At 41.0% G+C, this 26,237-nt stretch overlaps 1 protein-coding gene across 1 annotated transcript; it reads right to left on the bottom strand.

Moving 5' to 3' along the window:
* Window positions 1-47: 47 nt before the first annotated feature.
* On the bottom strand, window positions 48-25,769 carry LOC139331060 (alpha-1,3-mannosyl-glycoprotein 4-beta-N-acetylglucosaminyltransferase B). The gene is made up of 15 exons (XM_070962337.1): window positions 25,528-25,769; window positions 19,218-19,391; window positions 18,936-19,070; window positions 17,860-17,993; window positions 15,894-15,940; window positions 14,403-14,516; window positions 14,015-14,090; window positions 13,338-13,452; window positions 12,666-12,796; window positions 12,318-12,425; window positions 9,370-9,563; window positions 6,626-6,704; window positions 2,903-2,978; window positions 1,861-1,973; window positions 48-195 (listed from the first exon to the last, which is right to left on the bottom strand). Exons 1-15 carry the CDS (start codon window positions 25,616-25,618, stop codon window positions 178-180), a joined length of 1,605 nt encoding a protein of 534 aa, XP_070818438.1. The 5' UTR covers window positions 25,619-25,769; the 3' UTR covers window positions 48-177.
* Window positions 25,770-26,237: the final 468 nt, after the last annotated feature.

Below are 26,237 nucleotides of genomic sequence, written 5' to 3'. Positions count from 1 at the left end.
GTCAATTAAGTAGAAAGAGAAGTAGAAATTAGGTTGTAGTCAGTCAGTTCAGGCACTTCATGTAATCCTCATTTGAAAAAAGTCCCTGAAAGCCTTTGTCCAGCAGAGGGAGCAGTTTGTCAGGTGAAGCACCACCTTTGATGGCAGGTGTTTGTGGTCTCAGCTCCTCTGCGCTCATCAAACTTTAATGAGTATCTGACAGACAAGACAAAGAGTGAGTGTTAAGCAAACCTTAGCTGCTGTAAGACCACACACACACACACACACACACACACACACACACACACACACACACACACACACACACACACACACACACACACACACACAACACACACACACACACACACACACACACACACACACACACACACACACACACACACTGTTGATTGTAATATTTTTGAACATTGAACAGACTAGCTGTTTCCCTCACCTCCAGTCTTTATGCTAAAGCCAGGCAAACAGCATCCTGGATGCTGCTCTGTACTTTACACACATCATACACCTCCCAAACTGTAGGTGAACTTATAGAGCAGACTGACATGCTGCCTTCTTTCTTTCTATTTCTAGTTCCCCTCAGTGCAGCTTTTTCTTATTAAGAAGCTGTGGTGTCATTTGTGCTGCCTCATGCACCACCTGTGCTCCATGTAAAGCAGGTTTCCCAGCACTTGCCTCTATGCACCATGCGACACACTGGCAGAGCCTGATGGACTGCACCCAATGACAATTATAAAATTAGTAGTCGTCTTGATGTAACAATAGTAACTGCAGAGTGAGGCCTAACCAGCCTGTGTAGGAGCTTTAAGGTAGATCGGATAGATCGAGTAAGAAGGACTACGGTCCTGTTACCATGTGAAGAGTATTTGCTCAGACTGGTAGATGTTAAAACTCATGCATGCACATGTGGTTACTCAGCTGATGTAGTTCTAATGACAGATCGTGGCCTCATTTGTTTGAATTACTCATGTTGCTGAATAGGAAAGGTTCATTTATTTATCATTCTACAACACAAGTCAGACAATGAAGTCCTGATGACCTGTAGTCCTTTCATGCTGCTCACAAAACTAAATGTATATGAATGGATAAGTAAATGATAAATCATTAAGAACTGTTATTTATGGTGGAGTGTGGCGGATGAATCTAGGAGTCTCAGCCTGAGTAAAGAGGCTGCTCTGTAGTCTGGTGGTACAGCAGTGAATACTTCTGTATTGCTTGGCAGATGGCAACAGGGTGAACGGACTGTGGCTGGGGTGGGGGCTGTCTTTTGCTATCTTTTGTGCTCTGCTCAGGCATCTCACATCACTGACATCATGGATGCTTGGTAGATGGTTACCAATGATGTTCTGGGCAGTTTCAATCACCCACTGCAGAGTCCTGCTGTCCTGGGCTGTGTATGTGCATGCCAGTGCAAGCACAGGAATTAAGTTTCTGTAAGAACTACAGTCATCTCTGAGCTTTGTTCACCAGGGTGGAGATGTGAGTTGTCTCTGACTCTGTTCTCTGTGATGCTAATTCCTGCTAATCACCTGCTCCACTTTAGCTCCACTGATGCAGACAGGAGTGTGACTGATTTTAAAGTGATCACATAGAACAAAACCCCTTTCAGTACTAAAAGCTCTGTGTCAGTACTGAGTTTCATGCCAACGACCTACGAACACTGAACAGTGCAAGCTAATATGTTAGCATAAACTGTAAGTGTACTTCTTTATTTGATCAATAATGTCACATTGACTTTTCATCTATGTTGATAAGGTTCTGGATTATGTCTTAAACACTGCTGCTGTTTAATTAAGCAGTGTGTATAAGTACAGCCACACACACACGCACAGGCAAATACACACAAGTCTCAGGTCAGACCTCACTCAGGAGAGCCCAGACGTCAGCGTCAGACTGAACCACGAGGCGAAGTGCTGAGATTGGCTGCAGTGTGTCCTCAATCTCACCCTTAGCAACCCCATTCTCAAAGGCACCTGAAAAACACACAAACACACAGTCATTGTTTTTCATGTGCATGTGTACAATGCTAAAGCTCTAGTTTTTCACAAATGTACAATTCAGTCATTTACATTACAGGGGTCCAATGTTCAAATCATCTGTCATTTAACACCACCACGTTTGAATCAGTCCCCTCTGGTATGTCACAACACAGATCATTTTCAGGTTTTTGCAATTTTCACCAGAAAGATCATTTTCAAGCAACTGACTCTACAGCTACACTGCTATGATGGCTAAATATAAGCTCTGAAAGTATACAATGTTTGTGCTGCTGGCTTAGTGGCTTTTAACTCAGTTGTTATTGTTATTAAATGCCATCAAGAATGTTGCCAACATGTTATTTTGGTGAAATTCATGTGTGCTGGCTGAGGTGGAGACAGAAGGACTCTGAGGTTCATGTCCTGTGGGCCAGGAAGACAGAAGCACGAAAAACCTGAACTATGAAAAGTATCAGATGTTGGTAGAAAGTTTGTACAGACAACAAATAATGGAGCTGCCTATCATGAACTGGTGAATGGAACCCTGGTGAGATGTTAGGCAGGTTTCATTTCATCATTGTCACTGCGGACTCTGTTTGCTTTCACAACCATCTCTGTCATGCATGTCAGACAGGGCTGTAGGTTATGATTGTGTAATAATGAACATTTTCCTTTGTACCTGTGTGGTATATCTGTATTCACAGCTCCCCACAAATGAGAATATTTTCAGTGTTCAGTACTTCCTAATTTCTCTAATGAGAGCATTCAGTAACTAAAAGTTTCACCTCGTCTCCTGAACTGGTGTTTCAGAGTGTGTGCTGAATGTGTGTAGGTGACACACATGCATGTGTGACACGCTGGGATGGCTTCTTAGTTTTATATTATATGTATTATTATTGGGTTGTGAATTTGTGTGATGTATTTACCAACAATGATGAAACCCTTATCAGATTCTTTGTAGGCAGACGTCCTGCCAGGCACTAGTTTGTCTCGTGCTGATGCCTGAAGGAATAAAACAACAAATGTCAGGCAGGCAGTAATTTTACTTTCCTGGAAAAACAACCTCAGTATGTGTTTTTATGTGCACAAAGCAAACAGTAATGTCTTCCCAACATAAACTGATAAGAATCATTCTGAATACAAGAAAAAAAAAAAGTGCGTCATCACAAACATCAGACCTCAGCTGACGAGTGATTCAGCAAAACAGAGTATGACATGGCTGAAAAACCAACATGACCAGTGCTGTGGTGCTTGCATCGATGGCTTATCAACACACAAGATGCAAAAGCATTCATTTGGAGTTGTGTTTGTGTTCACCTGATGAATGTAAGTCTAATATTCACTCTCTTCTAGCTCTGTTTTCAACTCCTGAGAAAAGTATCCATATCCATCCCCTATGTTCATCAGCTTGTTGCTAACTGTGTCTAACAGCTGCCTGCTGTTGTTGGAAATGAGGATGATAAGAGCTGTGAGACTACAGAATTGCAAATTTGGGGGCCGTAAACCAAAACAATGAGCGGAAAGACACTGGCCAAGGGGAATTTCAGAGTCTGGTGATAATTTTGATCAACAACTGCAGATAATTCACATATCGGCCTTGAAGTCCTTGAAAAAGCAGCAGCTCAGCAACTCATAGATCAACTTTTGTCCACCAACCTATATTAACTTCTTCCAACTGTCTTCAGAAAATTCCACTGCACAGAAACCGCTTTGACAAATGATGAAATGATTTAACTTTAAACTTGTTAACTTGCTTTAGACTCCGGCTCATCAAACCACAAGAAGTCAATTATGGCGTGCCACAGGGATCTGTGCTCAGTCCTACTCTTTTCTCTAATTACATACTGCCCCTTGGAACATTAATCAATACCTACACACCCAGTTGCTTTTTCTATGCAGATGATACTCAGTTTTCCATCTGCATTAAGCCTGGCACTTTCATCAGTTGGTGAAACTGGAGGAATGCATGTAACAATGGACGTCACCCAGCTTCTTTCACTTAAATGCTGAGAAAGCCGAAATGCTAATTGTTGGTCCAAAACAGATTAGAAAAAAATTCTGTGATCTCACTCTGAACATAGCTTCACAAAACCCTGCTATTAGAAATCTCAGTCTCCTCAAATTACAAAGACTGCTTATTTCCACTTCTGAAACATTGCCAAGATTTGTCCCATTGTTTCCATGGCTGATGCTTCTTGTCTCACCAAGGTTTGAGCTACATTTTTGTGTGTCAAACAGCTACAGTCTGGAGTCCGTCAATGGTTTCCTTGGTGCTGTCAATATCAAAACATTCACTCTGTATGTTTGTGATTACTCTCAAACCAGACTTATCTTGTCCAAAGCTTGTGCTTTACGTCCCCTCTCTGACCTTGAAGCCATCAAACCTGTGAGACCAGGCTTAGATAAGATAAGATAGATAAGATAGGACTTTATTGATCCCATACCGGGGAAATTTAGTCATTACAGCCAGCAAGTTACAAAAAGCAGGCACAGTGTTATTGCACAGTTGAGAGAAATATACAACTTGTTGCATCAGGTGAAAAGGATAGATGTAAGCAGATATTAGCAACAGACCATATATTAGCCTTGAACAGTAGTACAAAATCAAAAACAGGTTTAAGATGTAGAATTGAGAAAGACAGCATCATTACAGTGCTACATTACATGATGCTGGAGTTAAAAAGTCTGACAGCTGTTGGGATGAAGGACCTGCGGTAGCATTCTATACAGGCTGGATGCAGCCGCCTGTTACTGAAGGAGCTGCTTAAGCCTCCCACTGTCTCATGCAGGGGGTGGGATGGGTTGTCCATGATCGATATCAGACAAGAATGTTAGATAAGAATGCAAGTTCCCAATGTCAATACTGGTCATACACATCGCAGTGCTGTGGCTATTTAATCATTAACTTCTACGATCAAGCCAAGTTCCAAGGTCACTATTACGCTGAGAGAAGCCTCCATGTAGTAGGTCGAATAGTAACAGCCAGCAAAGCGTACTATGGCAACAATCTGTAATTGATAACCCCAGAGACATCATTACACACTACATTAAACATTTGTGTAAATATCAATGGACAATCAAAGCTCAATTTACATCTGTAATAATCCAAACTAAACCCTTATATAGCAAAAACACTCTATATGTCCTCATTCCAGCTGATGCTGTATTTTGCCACCTTTTACTAACTGAAAACTGCTGGTATATTACTGTTAAGACTACGGCTGCCGGTTTGTTCAGTCCACAAGGCTGCACTGGGTGTGCTCTGAATACTGTCCCACACCCCCATTATCTGGAGAGGCTCTGGACAGAATACACAAACGCACAGGCCTGATAATATTGTACTGATACTCCCACTTGCACTGATAATTCAGTATTGAGCAGCTACAACACAACATGTGTTACAATAGGATTTTTAAAATTGCTGTAAATGTGGATGAAGGATGAAGTCAGAAGTATAAAACTGATGACTGAGAAATATCCCAGGAATATTCTAAAATGTTAAAGGGGTGTACAAATGACATACAACAATGTAAATTATGGGATGGGGAATTATGGGATGTCCTGACTCTGTCCTGTCTCCTGTAAGACACATACCACATGACCGCACCACTGAGGGCAAAAAAAATAAAAAATATTATACAGGGTTCAAAATGATCACGTAAGTAAACTTCTGGCATTATTTTTTATGCACACTAAGTCAGAGTTGGTTAAATATGCCACTTGCCATGTTGAAGCTGATGGCGCGAGTGTCCCTCCTCAGATTCAGCTGCAGCTGGAGGTAAATATTAGCTTTAAAATGAAAGGTTGCTTATATAAATCATGTTTCATCTCATATTTATTAGGTATCACAAAAGCTATCACTGTGTCAGTTAGGAAACTCATCAGCACTAGTACTGAACATTTCTGAACAGAAAACCAGACCTACTTGTCAGCCAGAATATGCACATCTGATGGCAATCTAATTATCCATTTTCTGTATTTTCTCTTTTTTTTTATTTGTTATCATTAACCGGCAACAGTGACCTAACACAGTCTCTGCTGTCCATGGTTCTGCCATATTCACCATGACAAAACATCACCTTCAAAAAACAAAATGAGCTTATTTTTCAACTTGACTTCAATGAATACATCTTTATACATTTCTAACATAGCTGATATTTTTACTTCTCATCACTTTCATTGTCACAGATGGTTCACCCTTTGCTCCGCTGGTGTTTCACCTGCAATGTGAAGCCTCTGGATCTCAACTCATCTTGTGTAATGTGGTTCCCCTCTTATCTTCCTCACAGGGATTCCATGTCTGTCTAAGTTTACTCAAAGGTCATCCACGGCATGACCACTTTTCCCCTTTAGTGTGACAGGAGTGTCAGTTGACACACACGCACGCACGCACGCGCACGCACACACACACACACACACACACACACACACACACACACACACACACACACACACACAGTGTGAGAGAGCCAGAGGGAGGCAGATAGCAGATAGCTTGTTGTGGTGGGTGTTTCCTGTTGCCTTACCACTCCTTCCCCAGGCATCAACACCTGAGATGAAAACCAAGACCTGCTCGACGGCAGTAATGGAACCAAAGTACATGCGCGCATGCACACATGCACACACACAGACAGAGGCAGGCTACTCACATTGCTGGGCAGCACTTCCACTGTTGTGTTGTAGAATTTATCTCCAATGGTCTCAACATTTCCACTGCGAAACAGGTACCTAAGGTGAAGAAGACAACACTGGTGTCATAGCCACAACATCAGGGCTAAAATAATGTATCAAAAGTGTCACATCAACTGCCAATTTAAATTCTAAATGAGTGTGTCCTTCAAAATGTCATAAAGGTATAAGAGACTAGAAACTCAGCCAATAAAACACAATGCACACAAACTGGAATTTCCTTTTCTAATCTCTCATTTCATGGCCTTTTATATTATGAAATAATTCTTCAATGGTGTCGTTAACTTCAAAGACTACACAAATATTGAAGGGTAACTTGAGTGTGTTAGTCAAAGGCGGAGTGATTTGACAGAAAGTGGGTAAACAGCAGTGTGAATGGTAGTCAGCCACTTCGACATGGGAACACAGACCCTAAACGTCAAGGGGCAGACTGAGCTGAAGCAGTGCAAACAGAGATGACCACAAAGAGATAAGCACACTGTACACACCTCACAGCATTTTTGTTGTCACTCAGCACCCACCCAGAGAGCCAAAGCTTATTATTCAGTATGTGTGTGTTCAGCAGGTGTGTGTTAAACACAGAATGGTTACTGTCCTGACACGCCAAACCGTTGACCATCAGCTGACCATATGTGGCCAACCATCATTTGTAGTTTTTAGCTAGCAGAATAGCTTTAAGGATCCCAATGTTGTCCAGACTGAAACACTTCAACAACTATGTGATGGATATCCATGAAATTTGGTAGTTATTCAACATTCCAGAAGTCTGAACCATAATGAATTTGCCGATGCCCTGACTACCATGAGGTTGACATTTTGAATTTTACTGAAATATCTTCACAACTATTAAATAAATGTTAGGAAGTTTGGGACAGATATTTATGTCAAGATGACTGACTTTGGTCATCTGCTGACCTTTCATCAAGCATCTTTATCAAAATTTGGTTGATGACCAAATACAAGCAAACAGATCAGCCTTTTTTTCAGCAACATGCTAACATGCTAAACTGATGGAGATGGTGAACATGGTTCATTATACCTATTAAACATCTGCATGTTAGCGTTAACGTGCTAAGGTACAGATTTAGCTCAAAGCACTGCTGTCCATAAGTGCAGCTTGTAGACTCTTGAGCCCCATTATGACTGGATACATGTCTCAGGTCAGGTGATTTTAACATTACCTGCTCTCGTTAGTGATTTTAATTCCACCCAGAGTGTGTATGTGGGTGAATTTTAAACCCTACTCCAGGTGGCAATATGCCCACACCAACATATAGGCCTATCTGGAGACCAATGTAAGAGCAAAAAAAAACATCAGGAGAGCAAGATCCTGGTATTGGTACTGGTATTGCTATTGTCTTTTTAGGCAAATTGACACCATTAAAAGAATGATGAATTAGCTATTAGCAGTTCCTGTTTGTAATGTACCCACAGGACGTACAAACAACTATCATTGGATTACTTTACATTTTTTAAAAATGTGATGCATGTCAAGCAAGTTCTGATGTGCCTTTTTTCTGTGATTTTAAGGAGTTTATTCACAATCAACATCAGAGATAAAACCTCCAGAGATACATGAGGGAAGTGCAAGTCAGACTGAATCGAAAAGTCAGTGTGTTCAGATTAAACTAAGTTAAGTCTCAGAGAAGAAGCATGATTTCTGACTCAAATTCATCCCCCAGGGAGGTTCTGGCTTTCTCTTGCGGCTTTGTTGTTTTCATATCTTTCGTATCGAAAAGACAATTTGAAAGAGTGCAATTTTCCTACTGCAACAGCCAGCTGACTTCTGCGCGTCCTCTTGGCTCTGTTTTCATGCTTTAGAAAATCTAGCCTGTGGCGGGAGACTTTGGCTAACCGTGGGTCACTGGAGAAAGTAAAAGCCAATGGCGGAAAATCCTGCAGAAAATGCTGTAATGCTGATTCATTTCCAGCACCCCCTGGGCGTACAATGGTGTGCAGTATAAAACGTGTGTGTGAACATGTCTCGGCTCCATGTGGAGCTTTTAGCTCATTATGTCCGATGCCATTGCGCTCGTTATTGGCGAGTGGTTCAATTGTTGCCCATTGCACTTTAAGCACTATATTAGCTGTGGGCTTTGTGGTGCAACTTTCAGTTGGTGATGTGAGGTGATGCAAATTGTTTGTAAGTCGACCGTGTTGTTCTTGAAGGTCTGTCAGAGAGTAAATGTTTACTGTCAACCAATGTTCTTTTTTTTTCAATTCCAGTATTTCCATTTAGTCTAAATGCAAATACCAGTGCAAATAAATGTGCTGGTCTGATGGCATTTGCACTGTGCGTCTTTGTGTCTATGTAAATAAAGATGGTGTCACAGTTGCATGTCCCTTTAGTTGATGGGGACCAAAAGCACGTTGTCAAGCTGTAGCAGAACTGCACATCTTAATGGCCTAAACAAAAAAAACATCCTAAACATGTGGGGACACTGGCTCATTGATGAGTCATTGATGTGAATGTAAGATGGCTTGCTGCCTTTTTTCTGAATCAGGTGTATCTCAAGCAGTCACACAGCAGCAGACAGAGGTAGTTTCTCTATAAACCCTGTACAATGTATTTCTCAGACCCATTCTCTACTTTTTCATGGATAATAAGGTCTGGCAAAATTAGTTTATTGGCCTTGATTAAATCTTTGTGGATCTAAGAAAATGACTTGTTTTATCAACTTTTCAAAAGACATTTCAAACTGACCTGGATATGTGGATTGGCTGCAGGAATTTGAAGTGGATGTAGTCATTCTGGGTGGGTGTTAATGCCCAGAAGAAGTCCTGTCCTTTGTAAGCCCTGTCCAGACTGTGCTGCTGGTAATGTTTCAGGCTGCTGCTCAGCTCTGCTGCTGGGTTACTGTGGGCCTGGTACAGATTCTGCTTCCCAAAGTCCTTATCCTGAAGGGGACGAGACACACATCCACGCACACACCCACAGAGTAGCATTAAAACATCTACGAATACCTTTGATCCATTTTCATCTGTTGGATGTCCAGATGTTGTTGGAAAAAAAAAAGATTCTGTATCTTAAATTGCATACCATACATGGCATACGTATTATACACCTATTAATTAGTAAGTTTTTGGCTTGCGAAACAGCATCAGGTGCCCGGTGTGCAAGTTGTGTGTGTCTTGTAATTACTGTTTACATCATGCATTGATGGCAGCATTACATACCTCAGTTAACTCAGAGACAATTATGATCCATTGGCTTACAATTTAAGAGGCTGACACCTGTTGGTTCACATCTTCAGTAAATACATTTCCACACCTCTTTATCCACACAGTCCGCTGGTCCTTTATGTTGCTGTCTTACAGCTCTTGACTTGGGTCATTATCTATAACTGGCTGATCTATCTCTGATCAATGTTTTAACTAGTATTGCTTTTGTCAACGAAAATTCTGACTAAATATTGTCGTCAACGAACCATTATCACGTGACAGCAATATTGTTGACGAATTAAAAACGAGACGAGATGAAATGTTATGATGTTATTTCATCTCGTTTTAGTCAACGAAAATGAAGACATTTCAGCAGAGTTTTTATTTTGTAAACCACATTTAGTATCGTTTTTATTCATCAACAATATTGCATTATATATTTAATTATAGTTATCGTCACATGACCAGCATTTACATTGCATCTCGTCTTTAGTCATAATTTTCGTTGACGAAAGCAACACTAGTTTTAACCATTGAATCTCTGACCTTACAAAACAACTCTCTCTTAAATTAAACTGCATTAAGTCTAAATAACAACATGTGGATCAATGTGATTCACCCTGTCTGCCAAATATTAGATATGGTGGTCTCCATTGTCTGCATGTGAGAGGTGATAAGCTCAAATTAACCAACTGAGACATTTTGTCAACTAATGTCATGTCACAACGTTTGGGTGATAAAATCCTTAAACTGAAAGATACCTCTGACTGCATCTGTGGCTACATACTGCACTAGTGTATTTAGTGTCATAAATATATTAGTGCTGTCAAAAATATCGCATTATTAACGCGTTAAAGCAAATCAATTTTAATGGTGTAATTTTTTTTTAATCGCACGATTAACACTCTTTGTGACCTAGTGAACTTGTAGTTTTTTATAAGCTGTGGCCACTGCTAGTAATGTTAGGAAAAACTACAGGATCTGATTGAAAACCGGAAACAAAACAATAGGCACGCCCCACGCACGTGTTTGGTCTTGTCTGCTCGCTAGCTGTAATAGAGTGGCTACCGGTTTATGTGGATGTCAAGCGCTAAACCCCGAAATGGATGCTAACAAGATTCTGAATGGAAAGTTTAGTTTCATAAAGTTGCCAGATGGGTCGACTGACAAAACCAAAGTTATCTGTGTGTATTGTCAGTGTGAGTTATCACCGTAGCACATCCAGTCTGAAATACCACTTGACGGTCAAACACACAGCGAATGCGAATTCTCTGTCGCTTCCTCGTCAAAACCAGGTGACAATGGATGGCTTTCAACAGAGACATATGGATACCACAACTAAGAACAAGCTTACTGCAGCCATAGCCAAGTAATGTTCATTGTTTCTGGAGAGAAATAAGAGGCTGGGTTGATCAGCCTCTGGTGAATAAACAGAAGAGCATCATAGTCTGACTGCTTGTATGTTCAAAGGAAACTTAAGAAAGGAAAGTTTCAGCCATGGTTTAACTGCACTATAGGCTGAGTCCTAGTTTACAATGATGTGCACTTTGTAACTTTATCTTGTATCACCCTGTTTTGATCCCTTAGAAAGGGTTGTTGAAGAGGCTTTTTTGTAACTAAGTATTTATTTTGTAACAAAGTATATATTTTTTTGTCATCTGTTTATTGACAGTGTTAAATTGTGTGAGATTTGATTCATTCAAATGTGAATGACTGCTCAAAATGAGAATGTTAGTGTGAAATATAACACTACACATTGTTTTCAATAAAAAACATTTGCACAAAGCAAGCCTATCCACTTTTCCATGTTGATAAGAGTATTAAAATGATAATTAATGGGACATTTAGAATAGATCCATCCATCCATTATCTATACTGCCTATCCCTTTCGGGGTTGCGGGGGGCTGGAGTCTATCCCAGCTACAATGGGCGAGAGGCGGGGTACACCCTGAGCCGGTCGCCAGCCGATTGCAGGGCCACATGCAAAGACAAACAAACATTCACACTCACATTCACACCTACGGACAATTTAGAGTCACCAATTAACCTAATGAGCATGTTTTTGGTCTGTGGGAGGAAGCCGGAGTACCCGGAGAGAACCCACGCATGCACGGGAAGAACATGCAAACTTCACACAGAAAGGCCCCGCCTGACCCGGGGATCGAACCAGCAACCTTCTTGCTGTGAGGCGCGCACTACCTGCTGCGCCACCGTGCAGCCCATTTCGAATAGATAAAAATGTTTAATGATTAATTTGCGATTCATTGTGAGTTAACGAGATTAATTGCGATTAAATATTTTAATTGATTGACAGCACTAAAATATATGAAATAAAATCTAGTTGTGACCATCTTCAAAATACACACCGACTATGGAGGTCATTTCACTTTCATCATGGCTCAGTAACACATGTTTTTAGCAAACCAACATCCATCTGATGCAAAAATGCTCGCTGGGAACTCTTAACAGAGAGAGCCAAAGTGCACTCACCTTCAGATGCTGTAATTTCCCAGACAGAGAGGAGTGGAGGCCTACATGCTGGAAGAGGGAGGGCTTGTGCCTCTGCTTGAGCAATGCCTTCTGCTCATTACAGTCTTTCTGGATAAGACAGCACATCAGCACGTAGGTGACTACACAGCATGCTGCAGAGTTTGTGAAGGTGCTGCAGCCACATAAACTCAAGCCTCACCATCAGTTATGCACACTCTTTAACAAAGGTTGAAAAAGATCAACAATAAAATAGCTTTACAGTTCCACCGAAGTGTAAAATAATGGATAGTTACGTGTTTTATGCCTGCTATAATTGCTTTTATCAGACAGATTAAGATGTTCACTTACTGCGTCTTTTTCTGGGTTGCAAACTTTCACCCACAGAATATGATCTAACAGCCAGTCAATGGGTTTGTCTCTGTGGAACATCAGGAAGAACTCTGCTACCAATGGGAGGTCAGAGCTTCGAAACATCTTGCCTGGAGGATTGCACACAGACAGGCACGCATACACATCAAGCAAGGCTCAATATGTGGATTAACCAACCATTTTCACACACACACACACACACACACACACACACACACACACACACACACACACACACACACACACACACACACACACACACACACACACACACACACACACACACACACACACAGAGGGGGTTTTCATCACTTGTGGGGACATTACACAGACTTACATTCATTTCCTGGAGACTTACCCTAACACTATCCATAAACATAACCACTATTTACCTATTCCTAACCCTAAACCTATCTTAACCTTGCCTTACCCATGACCCTATCCTCAGTCTTTAGCCTAAAATGTAATGACTTAAATTGTGGGGACCTGTATTTTGTCCCCATGTGACTGTGTAAACAAGTTTTTGTCCCCACAACATGAGTAACACATGGGTGCGCACACACACACACACACACACACACACACACACACACACACACACACACACACACACACACACACACACACACACACACACACACACACACACACCTATGAATCCAAGCTGGGAGAACTCCAGGTAGAGCCATTTCTTGGAAGCTGTCTGCATGATGAAGTTCTTCATGTCGTTGTAGTAGTCTGCCTTCGCAATAACATCATCCTCTAACTGGAAAACACAGCACAAAAACTAATTTTCAAAGCTCATTTCAGTAAGTAGCCATGGTTTGGTCTGAACAAGCGACTAATCCATCACAACAATCCTTAACAATTATCAAAAGCTTGCAACACACTTTCCTCATTTCTGTCATGTTATCTCCATTCTGGTGCTAAGTGCCCTTCCCTTTGTGGTTTCACTCTGCATTTGCCAGTCAGTCATCAGTTACCAGTTAAACAGTGTGGGTGTGTGACGTCGTCTTCGGCTGAAGTTTGAGATCTGTGAGCCTGTTTGATCAAGGTGTGAACTGCAGCTCATGATAACTACCCAGCTGTGCCTCTGTTTGTTCCAAACAAACTGCAGGATATGTAAAATGCAGCCCTTTTGGCCCTCCTCTTTTCCTTTCACAGATCTGGAACACAGTTGAAAACTAAACGTTCTTCTGAAGTGACAACAGAGGTTCCTAGGAACTGCATTTGGAGAAAACTAGTTTCATTTAAATATACTGTGTGTGTGTGTGTGTGTGTGTGTGTGTGTGTGTGTGTGTGTGTGTGTGTGTGTGTGAGACTCCTACCTGAACATAATAGGTTCCTTTGTCTTTAGCATAGAGCATGAGGAAGCTGAAGTCCAGATTCTGCTTTGTTCGCCATCTAGGGACAGACAAGGTGCGCACACACAACCAAGACTGTTAGGGTCTTTTACTTATGTCTTTAATTCACCAGACAGCTGAGTTCACCCACTTGTACTCATTTTCTCAAAAATCTTGTCTATTTATATTCTCTATATACCAAAGTCCTCTCTCTTCTCCAGTAAAGAAGACTACATTAAATGTAAAGGATCCCACTGCAGCAGCAACCAGTACAGGACACAATGATAAGAAAATTAAAGGTAGATTTTTCTAAATGAACCCAACCAATAATTCCATAATTTCAAACAAGTAACAACAGAAATGGTAATTGTACTTGACTCGGTCCTTGGAGTCTCCAAAGGTCTCTCTGAGGTTGTTGAAGTCGGGGTAGTAATACTGTGAAGGAGAGATGACCTCCAACAGCCCGGACTCCACCTCCTTGGGAAAACTACAAAGAAACAGCTGGTTAACTACAGACTTCATAGAATAATACAAAGGGAAAACACAACAATTCAGCATTTAACTCATATAAGATCATTCCAAGTTAAACTATCCTACATAGCTAGTGCTTTTAACTGTCGGGTTATTAGGACATGAATGCAGCAGGAGAAGTAGATTAGTGAAGTTTGCATATGTTGTTAAAACAAAAGACTAACTCAGCAACTACAGCTCCTATAATCCACCTTGGATGTGTGAATACTAACCTTGCAATAACCAAGGTCTTTCCTATTTGAATCTTTTAATGTTGTGGCAAAACACAACATTCCCCACACTTCTTGTACTCATCTTGAAAAACACATTTCTCTCTTCTCACATCTTCCTAAGGTAGAAATCAGACATGCTATTGATTCATGTCAAGTTCAGATCACCATGAGTTCATGTTCTGCTTTAACTTTTCCATCAGATATTCCTTGACGGTGAACATCCACAGACTTTCCAGATGCATTACATGACACAAGGCGTAAAGATTACATGAAAAGTGAAACTCACTTTGTGACTGCATTCACACCTGATATTATCGTGATGCGTCTGGATATCTCATCATGTGAAGGAAAACATAAGGTGCAAGAATACACCCGTAGGTGTTTTTCTGTGGTCATATCTCAGGCAGAAACATTTGGTCACATTCTTCAGAAATATAAATCCTCAAATCCTCAATGAGGTGTCCTGGGGGCTGTCAGGCTTAAGAGGCTGACAATGTAACTGCAACAACCCTGGTTTCAGTCTGGGTGGGGCTTTTCTCATATTTTAACAAAAAAAAAAAAAGAGAGAAAAAAAAAAAGAAAAAGTGGCGGAAAAAGCATAAAGTTGCATAAAATGGAAGTACTCTAGTAAAGTACAAATACCTTGAATTTGTACTAAAGTACAGTGCTACATTCCATTGATGTGCAATGAAATGATCTTTTCAGATGCAAAAGAAATAGAAATGTCTTTCTTGACATTCTGCTTTGTTCTTAACGGTTGATATAAAACTCCCAACACCACAATTTGGTGAAGGTATTCTGTCTCACATGCAGGGGAAATGCGTGACCTCTAAGCGAGTGGGATGAGATGCCCTTCTCATTTGCAGCCCTGCTTTGTGATACAGGCTGCCAATAAGACAAGAATATGATTACATACGACCCTGCTGCTTTAATCTATTACAAATTTAACCAAAGAGATCATTTTGTACCTGAACACACCTCTTTTCCACTTTTACTTAAAAGCGTAGACATGAGAAACTGGCTGCTGTCAGAAACCACAGATAACAGAAGACGTGAAACCAAAGCAAACAGTAACAGTGATAATGAAACTGCGCCAAGGGAGGCAATCTAGTGCCACTCACTTCTTCCTGATGGTCTCGGCTATGCTGCTCACATAGTCTGAGTTGGTCTGGGAGGGAGACAAAACGGAGACAGTGATGCAGGGGATTTCTGATGCGGTTAGTTAACACCAAACAGGAGGTCCTGAGTGTTTTTGCAACAATGCACATTGTATGGAGGTCTTATGGTTTGAGGCTGCCTCATTGTGCTCATCCCTCCAAGGACTGACCTTGTATAACCAGTTTCATTTGATATGAGAGTAATGTTGCTTCTACTATTTCACTTCATCATGTTATTCACTCAAACCAGAGGATGTTAGCCTCACAAACACAATCTGAAACGCACACGCATGCACACACACAACCTGGGTAATTAATCTTTTGTGTACCACAGCAACGAGTTGGACAGGTCTTGAACGGTAAAAATGTCCCCTTTTTGCTCCCACTAGACGGAGTTTCTTTTGTTTGCGTGAGGTGGTTTTGGAACGACTACATTATATTACATTACATGATCACAGAACAGCGATATGCCCCCATTTATCTTAATGAAGTAGACTGATGTGAACTGTGTTCAGTGCAAACTCACAAAAGACGTATAAATCCAGTTACCTGGCCAGTCTGAAAGCTTTGTGCCCGTCTCTGCAGTGCACATTCATGAGCATGTGTGCTGTGAGTGTGTGTTTCAGTGTGTGATGGAGAGAGAGAGAGAGGGAGGTAGAGAGAATAAAGTTGATTCTGCCGGAGCTGAGGAAGAAAAGACTTAATCCTGGCTTCTTCTGTTGATTATGATGCAAGACAGGGATGGGAAACCCCCGGCCTTCGAGGCAATTTATACATACATAAAAACAATTACTTCTCTTCAGCACTAATGAACATAATCTAAAATAAAAGGCTCACATATTCTGGCAAGTGATCTTTGAGTGCAACACACACAAAGTGGTTGATATCAGAGAATTTGCAAAGAAGTGTCTTTTGTTGCTACTGTGGAGCTGCTAGAACAGGACACAGTGAAACTGTTCCGAAGTGTCATTCTGTCTGGAATAATTCACTGAGATGAAGGAAAACCTGTCGTGAAAACTGTAGCATGAACTTTTTACATTTTCCCTAAATTTCACCTGAAAGCCAAATATCCCTAACTTTTTGTGAGTAGTGTATGTGCTCAGCAATTCAGTACGGCCCTCGAAGGGTGTTAGAAAAACTGAGATGGCCCTTGATAGGAAAAAGGTTCCCCATCCCTGGTTCAAGAGACACAAGAGTAATTTACGGGAAAAGTAATGAGGTGTTGTGAGGCTATGACATCAACCTCAAAGGAAGAGGTTATGACAGCAGTAAATCCCATCCCCAGTTTTTCAGTTTGAACTACTCTGGCAGATTTGATGACAGTGGATGAAATTTAAGCAACACTGAGCAAGAAAATCTCAAACAAATCTGGTTATACTGCCTGTGTCATGTTTCTCCTTGATAAACGCTTTGACATTTTGGGAGATGTGCTAATTTGCCCTTTTGCTCAGAGTTAGCTGATAGGATCACTCTCATGTCTGTATGCTTAATATGAAGCTATTGTTAGCAAGGTTTAGCTTAGTTTAGCATAAAGACTAGAGGCAGGGGGAAAACACTTGGCCTGTCTCTGACAAAAGTTAAAAAAAGGGACACCTACAGCTTACTAATTAGCATGTTATATCTGATATGTACAAAACCAAACAATGTAAATAACAAGCCAAGCTAACCGTCTGCGGGCTCTACATTAATGTTTGTACAAACATAAGAGTGGTATTTATCTTCTCAAGCATCTCTTTGCAAGAAAGTAAACAAGCAACTTTCCCAAAATGTCCAACTGTTCCTTCAGCCCTTGATTTTCTCTGTGGTAAAACATTTCAAACTTTCATTCTTGTGCAACATTAAGTATACATGGCCTCAAGAACTTTGCAAGGTGGCTCTGAGGTGTGTGTGACAAACAAAACAGAATGGCAGGGTGGGGCGTGTGTGCAACCTCAGCAACGAAGACAATTATGAGAAGCTCTTGCTGTTGTGATGGAGTCAGGCTGTAGAACAGAGAGCTGAGTGTGCTGACCAGGTAGCTCTGCTTCTCCCGCTTTACTGTAGGAATTCCCATCACTATGGACACTGAGGAGGGACACGCACGTACGCACACACGCACGCACACAGTATAAGTAAAGATAAATAATGATTGAATAAAAACTGAACAGTGAACAGCGCTCTGCGTGCTTTCATGGCCATCATTGGACATATATAAGACTGCTATCTCTTGATGATGTGAGGTCTTTTTGCTGGGGAGGAATCCACAAGCCCGATTCCAAAAAACTTTGGACACTGTGTAAACAGAATTAAACACAGAATGCAATGATTTGCAAATTCTTTTTTACCTATTTTCAACTGAATATAGTAGAAAGACAAGATATCTAATTTCCTTGTCCTCTTTAATCAGGAGGACATAACGCCCTTGACTTAAGAAACGAGCTGTAATGCTCGTCAAACCACTGCACACTTTTCCACTTTGCATCAGTCCATCTTGGGCCCAGAGGAGTCAGCAGTGTTTCTGGATGTTACTGATACATGACTCTTAACTTAACCCATTTAGTCATGTCCTTCATACAACCATGTCAGATATTAATGCAGTGCTGTCTGAGGGACAGAAGGTCATGGCCAGTCAATGTTGGTTTTCTCTGAACTGTTTACCTGTGGAATATTCCAAACAGGTGTTTTTGGAGCACTCCACAACTTTCCCAGTCTTTGGTTGCTCCTGTCCCAACTTGTTTGAAACGTGTAACACATCCAGAACATGTGACACCAGCACATCAATGAAGTTGATCATGTAAAACATTGAATACATTGTTTTCAATTCAGGATATGTCAAAAGGATGATTAAGTCATCACATTCTGTTTCATGTTTTACACAGCACTTCCTCTTATCAACTTGGTTTTGAAAGGAAAACCTGAATCCATCAAATAAAGCTGAAATACAAAGAATCACAAAAGTTTCATTCAATAGTATGATAGTAGGGGTGTGGGATTTTCTGGGGGTGTTCATGTATGAGTGCTCCATACCTCCACGGCGTCCCTTTCCCAGGACTATGTTGGGGAGGAGGCTGTCAGGATGTTGTCTGAGGTGGGGCATATAGAAGTACATGTTGGGCTGGAAGATCTGTTGGCCTGGACCACTACTCGGCTGCTGTATTGTTTCTGTCCACAGGAGGGAAGGGGAGAGGTCGATGCATAAGTTTGCTGTTGACAGTCTAACAGAACAACTAGAAATGATTAAACTCACCACAAAAGTCATTAAACATATCTAATTTCACCACATGCTCTTCACTAAGATAAAAACACTACCTGTGGAGATGTTGGTGGTAGTGTTACTGGTGGGGCCTCTGATGCTGGCGGCTTCAGGAATGTTCTTTAGCTGATCCAGGATGCTGGTGAGATCCCTGCTGACCTGCCCTCCCAACTGCTCAGCCACCAACAGACGCTCATACAAGCCCTGCAGGTCTGGAGGTACTGTTGATCCTGGAGACATTAAAAGACACGCAGACAAGCTGAAACTATTGAGCAGAATTCTCACTGTGCATTTCAGATGGCTGCTGTTCATTAGCATCGGCATGAGTTGAGTATGCAGCATGTGTATGTAGCAGTAATGCTACAGACACAGTTCAACAAGGCACTAAACTCGTTTCATGATTGTTTAGACTACATTAATGTTACAAATTTGTAAAAAAACAAAAAAACAAAAACCCTTTCTAGAGCCCATTTCCCCAAACCCATAGTAACATCTTCAAATATCTTGTTTTGTCCAACAACAATCCAAAACCCCAAAAGCAGCAGTTTATCACATTTTAGAAGCGGGATTGAGCTACATGTTGGCAACTCTGCCTGACAATTGATGGTTCAGTACCTGCATGTCAACCGGCACGTCTGCCCCTTAACACTGACATTTCAGCTGCTGTCACTCCATACCAACACACACTATTTATAGAACACACACTTCAACTATCTCCAGTGTGTGGACTGTAACTGAAATTTCTAGTTCCTTCCTCCTCTTCCTCCAATGACAGTTCAACTGCTTTCATCTCTGATACTCTTTCATTACTTTAAGGGCTCATGTGTCGCCTTACATTTTTGCTGTTTTCATCTTATTCTTGAGCTGCTAGTTCGGCTACTTACAGATTTACAGTTTACAAACTGATGATTGGGGTTTAAACTTCAAAGTCCAGCTGTTATCAATGCTTGCACTTCAACCTACATGAAGCATACATAATATTTCATTTACACTTCAACCTGTTTACATTGTTTACAATTACAACTGTTGTGAGTTAAAATGGTGAATTTCAACTAACATCTTTAATTGCTTGTACATGCATTGCAAATTGCTCGGCACACTTTCTTAGTTGTCTCTGCACCAGACAAATCTTCAGTTTTACAGAAAGCATGCAATGATTTTCCAGGTAGTCTCTCACAGCATTAGCGAATAGAACCAACCCATTGAGGTGGATGGGAAAGAAAATTATTCAAGCCCAATCTACAAGAAATTCAAATTTTGACTTTGCCTATTCAAGTTGTACATAGAGGCTCTCAGATTAACACTAATATTAATCTACCCACAGGAGTTACTTCCCGGATACAAATGAAGCAAAACCTGAGGTTTGTCTGGCTGCTGATGTTGTAATGTATGACCGCGTCTACAATTTTGTTGACAAGGTGTGTGACTTTCCCATGTGGAGACACATTATCTTGCTGCTCCTGATCTGACCTTGGCCTGTTAGCATCATGTTTTACTGTCACATACCATTACCCTTCCCTGACTGCCATAAACCACTGTCCTTGAGCTCTTAGTCACGTTTTCAGTGTCTATTTCTTTCTTTTCTTTTGTGCAGAAGACAAGCGCTCTTACCCTCTGAAGGAGGAGTACAACAGTGTCTGAATGAGAAAAGAACAGAGGGAGAGCATATAAAGCAGTGAAAACTTTCCTTTCCTTGATAGAGACCGAAGTAGTAGTCTGACGCTTTCCAGTAAATGACACTCTTTGTTAGATATAAAGCTTGGGTGTTATCAGACATTCTTTGGACCTGATCACATATAAAAAAAAAAGGAGGAAGCACTGCAGAGATCTTATCTGTTGCTCAGAACATGCTTGGGGAAAATGTTCAGGTTTTCCTTTGACCTACACTGTTTCCTGAACTGCAACCAAAACAACAATACAGATAGTTTCAGTGCTTATTCCTTTGCACAGAGCTCAATAAAGCAATGCAAGAATTCCTCCTTATTTTAACAACACTACCCTCACCATATATGTCCAATGTACAGTACTACAACATATATACATACATGTCAGATGGATGGTACTGATAGAAAAGGAAAAAAACAAGAAGAAGTCCAACTGCTTTCCTTTGGATTGCTGTCGACATGCTGCTGTGTATCCAGTGGTTTGGTACAGAAGTGTAAACTGTATTACTGTAGCTCACTGTATGTGAGATATAATGGCATATTTCAGATAGTGTTTTGAATAAAAACAAATGCTGTGGTCGAAGCAGAACAGAAACAACAAACTGACGCAGTGAGGAACAGCCACAGTCCTCCTCCCGTCTGAGAAACACCGCACGCTGTATTCAGTAAATAAGTTTTCAAAAGTCATTCTTCCTCTGCATCAGTTCAAATTCTTAGTACTGCTTTGTTTTCATGAAAATGAGTTCCTCCATGACAGAATTATTTGATAATGACCGCTTCCTTTTAAAATTCAACAATAATTCAAAGTCACGTTTCTCTATAAGAGATCACTTTTTGACGAGTCTCCACAGTCAGCACAGCAGAGTCAACGGGGGCTAAGCTGTGGATCACTTTTCATTGCTTTTACACGGAATGCATTCAGTGACCACACTTCTCAAAAACTCATGAATCATTTTCTCTCTTAAATCAACCTCCACCAAAGCTCTGTGTTTTTACAAGTGATGAGTCCTTTGTGAACCAGTTGGCTGTATAGGAGCCAATAAGACAGAATAATAAAGGATCCTATAACATTTTGTTGTAGACCAGAAACAGTAAAAGGTATAGTAAAACTTACATTGTTACATTTGGTTGAATTGTAAAAGCCAGAGGTGATTCTAACTGAAGAGCGGTTTGGGAGCTGAGAGAGAAGCCTCTTATTACAGAACTGGGCCGTCACTGATATTTACACTTCATTTTTCTGTTTACATAGTTTCATTTTGTGCACTTTGAGTCAGTGTGCAAAAACTGGCAAAAAAAGAAGAAGCCTATACTGCACCATTTCTGAGGCATACTCTGTAAGGTAACACAATCCATGCAACAAGTGGCCTTCTTTTTGCTGAACTAAGCTTGTGGTTTATGCTAAATAGGTAAACTAACTGGCCTCCACCAACCAGTCAAGATGCAGTTTACATGCCGTCTGTCCAGACTTACATATGTAGTGAAGACTCAGATTGCCTTTTAAAAAAAAGGTATTAAAGGCGCATTTTTGTTTAAATTGAAGTTCTCCCTATGTTGACACGGATGATTCCAGTGAATCATTTCCAGTGAGAAACATGCTGTCTTCACTTACAGACTGTTTTTCCAGAGGAGTGCAGAGGACTGATAAAGAGCTGCTTGCTCACATGGTGCAACAATAAGCTCAATATCAGCAGAACCAATGAATGCAAAGAAGCTGCAAAACTATAAAACACACACATCTTCAACCCAACAGCACAGAAGATCGGCACACTGTGCACAGTTTCAAGGTGGAAACCCAAGATTAGCGTCACCAATTCAATATCTGATTAAATGTGAAAAATGGTCACAATCTGCCCTTTTGTTGACCTTTGGTTAGAAAATGTCATCACTTCATCATTTCATCCTGAGACATTTGTCAGGAAATCTGTCATAATTAGCTAGCAAAGGGATTATTGAGTTATGGCCAAAAACATATTTTGTGAGGTCACAGTGACCTTTGACCCTAAAGTTCTAGCTCATCATTGAATCCAAGTGTCCATTCCTGAGACTTCTCATTCAATGGGATAGGCGGACAGACAAACCAAAACATAACGCCTCCAACCACGGCTGTCTCGGAGTCCTGATAAATAAATAAAAGCTTCTTTTACAAAGACAGTGATCCTGATTGTAATGCTACCTGTTATGTTTATTGTTATTATATGTTTTATTGTCAATAGATATTGAGTGTCATCGTGGAAACAAAAGTTGATTCTGAGAGTCTGGAGTTTTAATTGTTTCAGCTTGTTTTGGTTTCATTGTGGTTTCAGCCAGTGTTGGGCCATCATATGTCCTGCTATCATTTCTCAACTTTAAAAATTGTTTTAAAAAAATCCCATTATTGACCATCCATTCAACCTGTGTAAAACATGCACGGAATGCCTCAGTATGTCACAATACTACATTATTTAGATGAGCTGTTCCTTTGCAGTCGTCATGCAAGGATGCTTAAGATATCTGATGATCTCAAAGTTCAACATGCTGCACCTGCTTTATGGCAAAATCAATCGCGGGCGCCTGAAGCTGATGAATAGATCATGTAGGGCCACAAATCTGCTGCCAATAAACACAGCTGAAGCTGGCAGACCAAAGGAAACTTCTCCATTCATCTGAGTTCATAATGTTTGGCTGACAGTATGAGGCTACACCTGTATAATAGGAATTCTGATGACCTTTCCCAGATGTTCCTCAGAAAGTTTTTCCCAGGGCTTCTTCGATGATGTTTACCTTGAGATAAACGGATGCTGTTCCATGAATAACTCCAGAGGCCTGTACCATAAAGCTGGATTACGGCTTAGCGAGATAACTTCAGGCTTAACCCTGGCTTTTCAGTACCATAAAGGTGGCTTACTTTATATCGGGCTACGTTGCCGTGGTAACCTATGCTGAACACCTAACCTGCTCCGGAGCAGGATAAGTTCAGGATAAGAGCTCAGCAGGTATAAAAGCCCCACCTACTGACCAATCAGTTCTCTTGGAGAATGGCCTGTCTGTTTGATGAGAACCCGGTGGATCTTGGTGCACAGCTTGTGTGAAGAGCACTCAGGCGCGAGAGACTATTTAGAGATCGCTGTAATCCGTTCGAACTGTCTGAACAATCACTGTACGAAAGGTACAGGTTTTCGGGAGAGGGGTTACAATACATCTGTCAGCTGCTGGAGCCTTACATCAGTAATGTAACGCACCGCAACCACGCGCTGACAGTCCCGCAGACAGTGTGCATTGCACTGAGGTTTTTTGCCACAGGTAATATATTTCTTAGTGATGTTTGTAATTATCATGATGTCTTTAAATCCCTCGTTGGATGGGTTACAAGCAAGCCACAGATAAAATGCCATTAATCAATTATTTGTTTAAGTAAATCATGGATTGATTCATTCATTCATAGGTACTTTTATGTATTCTGTTGGCGATGCCGAAAACCTCGGGAAAAACACAGTATGTAGAGCTATTCATAAAGTCGCGGGGGCCCTGACTGAGCTTGCCGATGCATTCGTGGTGTTTCCCGGCCACCTGCCCACGCAGTGCATCAAAGAGGGCTTTTATGACATCGCAGGTAAGCAAGGTTGATGTGTAATTTGCATAATGTAGACTAAGCCCTGGGATGTTTGCCGTTGTTTATTGTATTGTATATAGCCTCTAACATGTAGGCCTACATATACATATGCTACATGTATAAGATATAGTAAGCGTACTGACCACTTTGAAGTATATTTTTATACTTATGTTTGATTTGCTCCCATGTTCTCTTTGCTCCACTCGGGTTGCATCTGAAATAATAAGGCTACGATCACATGCCATAACGAAAAATTTCATACATACATACATTTACGGAACACACAAATGTTACTGTAGTCAGATATACAAGTGCAGTCATAGTGGGGAAGTAATATTATAATGACACTAACTTACGCATTGACACAGTCTGTGATTTTTTGCCAGCAATCCTTGCGCCGTTTGGCAGCTGCAACTGTGTTGCTTTTTGCCTGGATTATTGATTTGTATTCCTCGTATTTATTAATTATTATTGTTTGCTCCTCCGTAGTGAAATATGCGGCTCGGGCTGATTTTTCCATGTTTGCGATTGGTCGCATGCAGCAAACTCCGCCCTTTTAATGTGAGCACGCACAGATCCAGATTGGACAAGCCTGAATTGAATTAGTGAGTTGATAGCCGGCTTTATGGTACCGAAAATCCGGAGGGCGGATGTCTCGTTAAGTGAAGCCCGATAAGTAAGAGGAAGCCCGGCTAGGTTAATCAAGCTTTATGGTACAGGCCTCTGGTGTTGAGCTCAGTTAGCCACAGCAGGTAGGCTCACCTGTATGATTTACATAGGCTGCTTTTTCTTCCAGTAGCTTCAGTTCAACTAAGCTGTCACATGGTTAAAAAGTGGCCCTGAGCATGTATTCATACAGCAGCAAATGTGTCGCGTGCAAACTACACATTCGCGTGCACTGACAAATAATAGTTTCTGCGTAGGTCAAATAAAATGTGACAATATTTACATTTTACAAGGAGCTCCACCGTCAACTGGCACAAACAAGCTATAAACGCACTGACGTTAGTTTCTCTTTTCCAGCAGCATGTCAATTAAGCCTAAATTCACTTAGTCTTAGTCTAAAGTTCTACTTTTCTCGGTAGTAACATCAGGTTAACACTGACAACTTACCTTCATCACTGGGGATCGATTTAAACCAAGTGACCGACGCAAGACAAGCGAAAGCAAGAAGACATCCAAATCTGAAGGAGAAAAACCTCATTTCATTGCTCACTCACAGTCCGTCTGTTTTTGTCTACCGACTTGCCGCCGGTTCACAGGCAGCAGGTGGGTGTGGGCGGTTCAGGTGAAGCGCAGGTAATGTTCCGCTATAGGTTAACAGTTGTGACTCCACCATACGTCAAAATAAACAAAACAAAAGCATGCCTGGCTATACGTTTTCCGCCTGTGGGGACCCTGGGGCACACGGTCACATCATGACAGCTCATTTAAACGCACTCTGAGTGACAGCAAGGTGCAATATTCATGTGTGAGCAATAGCGACATCTGCTGGTGAAATGAGTAAACGCTTGTCCCGTTAAGGTGTACAAGACTAAAGAAAACAAGAGCTAAATAATAATGAGTGCAATAGAGAAAGAATAGATAAACAGAATGTAAACAGCAGAATAAATAAATAGTGCAAAACAGAATAACCAGTATATAAACAGTGTAAACAATGTAGTGTAAAAACAGAATAACCAGTATGTAAACTGAAAAAACAGAAAACAGAATAAAACAGAATAAAGCAATGAAGCAAATGAAGCAAAAACAGAATAACCAGAAAACCAGAATAACCAGTATGTAAACTGTGGAAACAGAAACATTATAGCAGCTGGGGGGGG

The sequence above is a fragment of the Chaetodon trifascialis genome, chromosome 5 (assembly GCF_039877785.1).
Source record: "Chaetodon trifascialis isolate fChaTrf1 chromosome 5, fChaTrf1.hap1, whole genome shotgun sequence".
In the NCBI taxonomy this organism is placed as follows: Eukaryota; Metazoa; Chordata; class Actinopteri; order Chaetodontiformes; family Chaetodontidae; genus Chaetodon; species Chaetodon trifascialis.
Note: the sequence above shows the minus strand (reverse complement) of the source record. Positions and strands in the feature narration are given on the sequence as shown.

Coding starts and splice junctions, on each gene's coding strand:
- LOC139331060 (XM_070962337.1), bottom strand. CDS start 25,618: ATGAGGTTTTTCTCCTTCAGATTTGGATGTCTTCTTGCTTTCGCTTGT. Junction 12,797..13,337: donor CTCCCAGCTTGGATTCATAG/GTGTGTGTGTGT, acceptor GCAATCCTCCAG/GCAAGATGTTTCGAAGCTCT. Junction 12,426..12,665: donor GCAACCCAGAAAAAGACGCA/GTAAGTGAACAT, acceptor TGTCTTATCCAG/AAAGACTGTAATGAGCAGAA.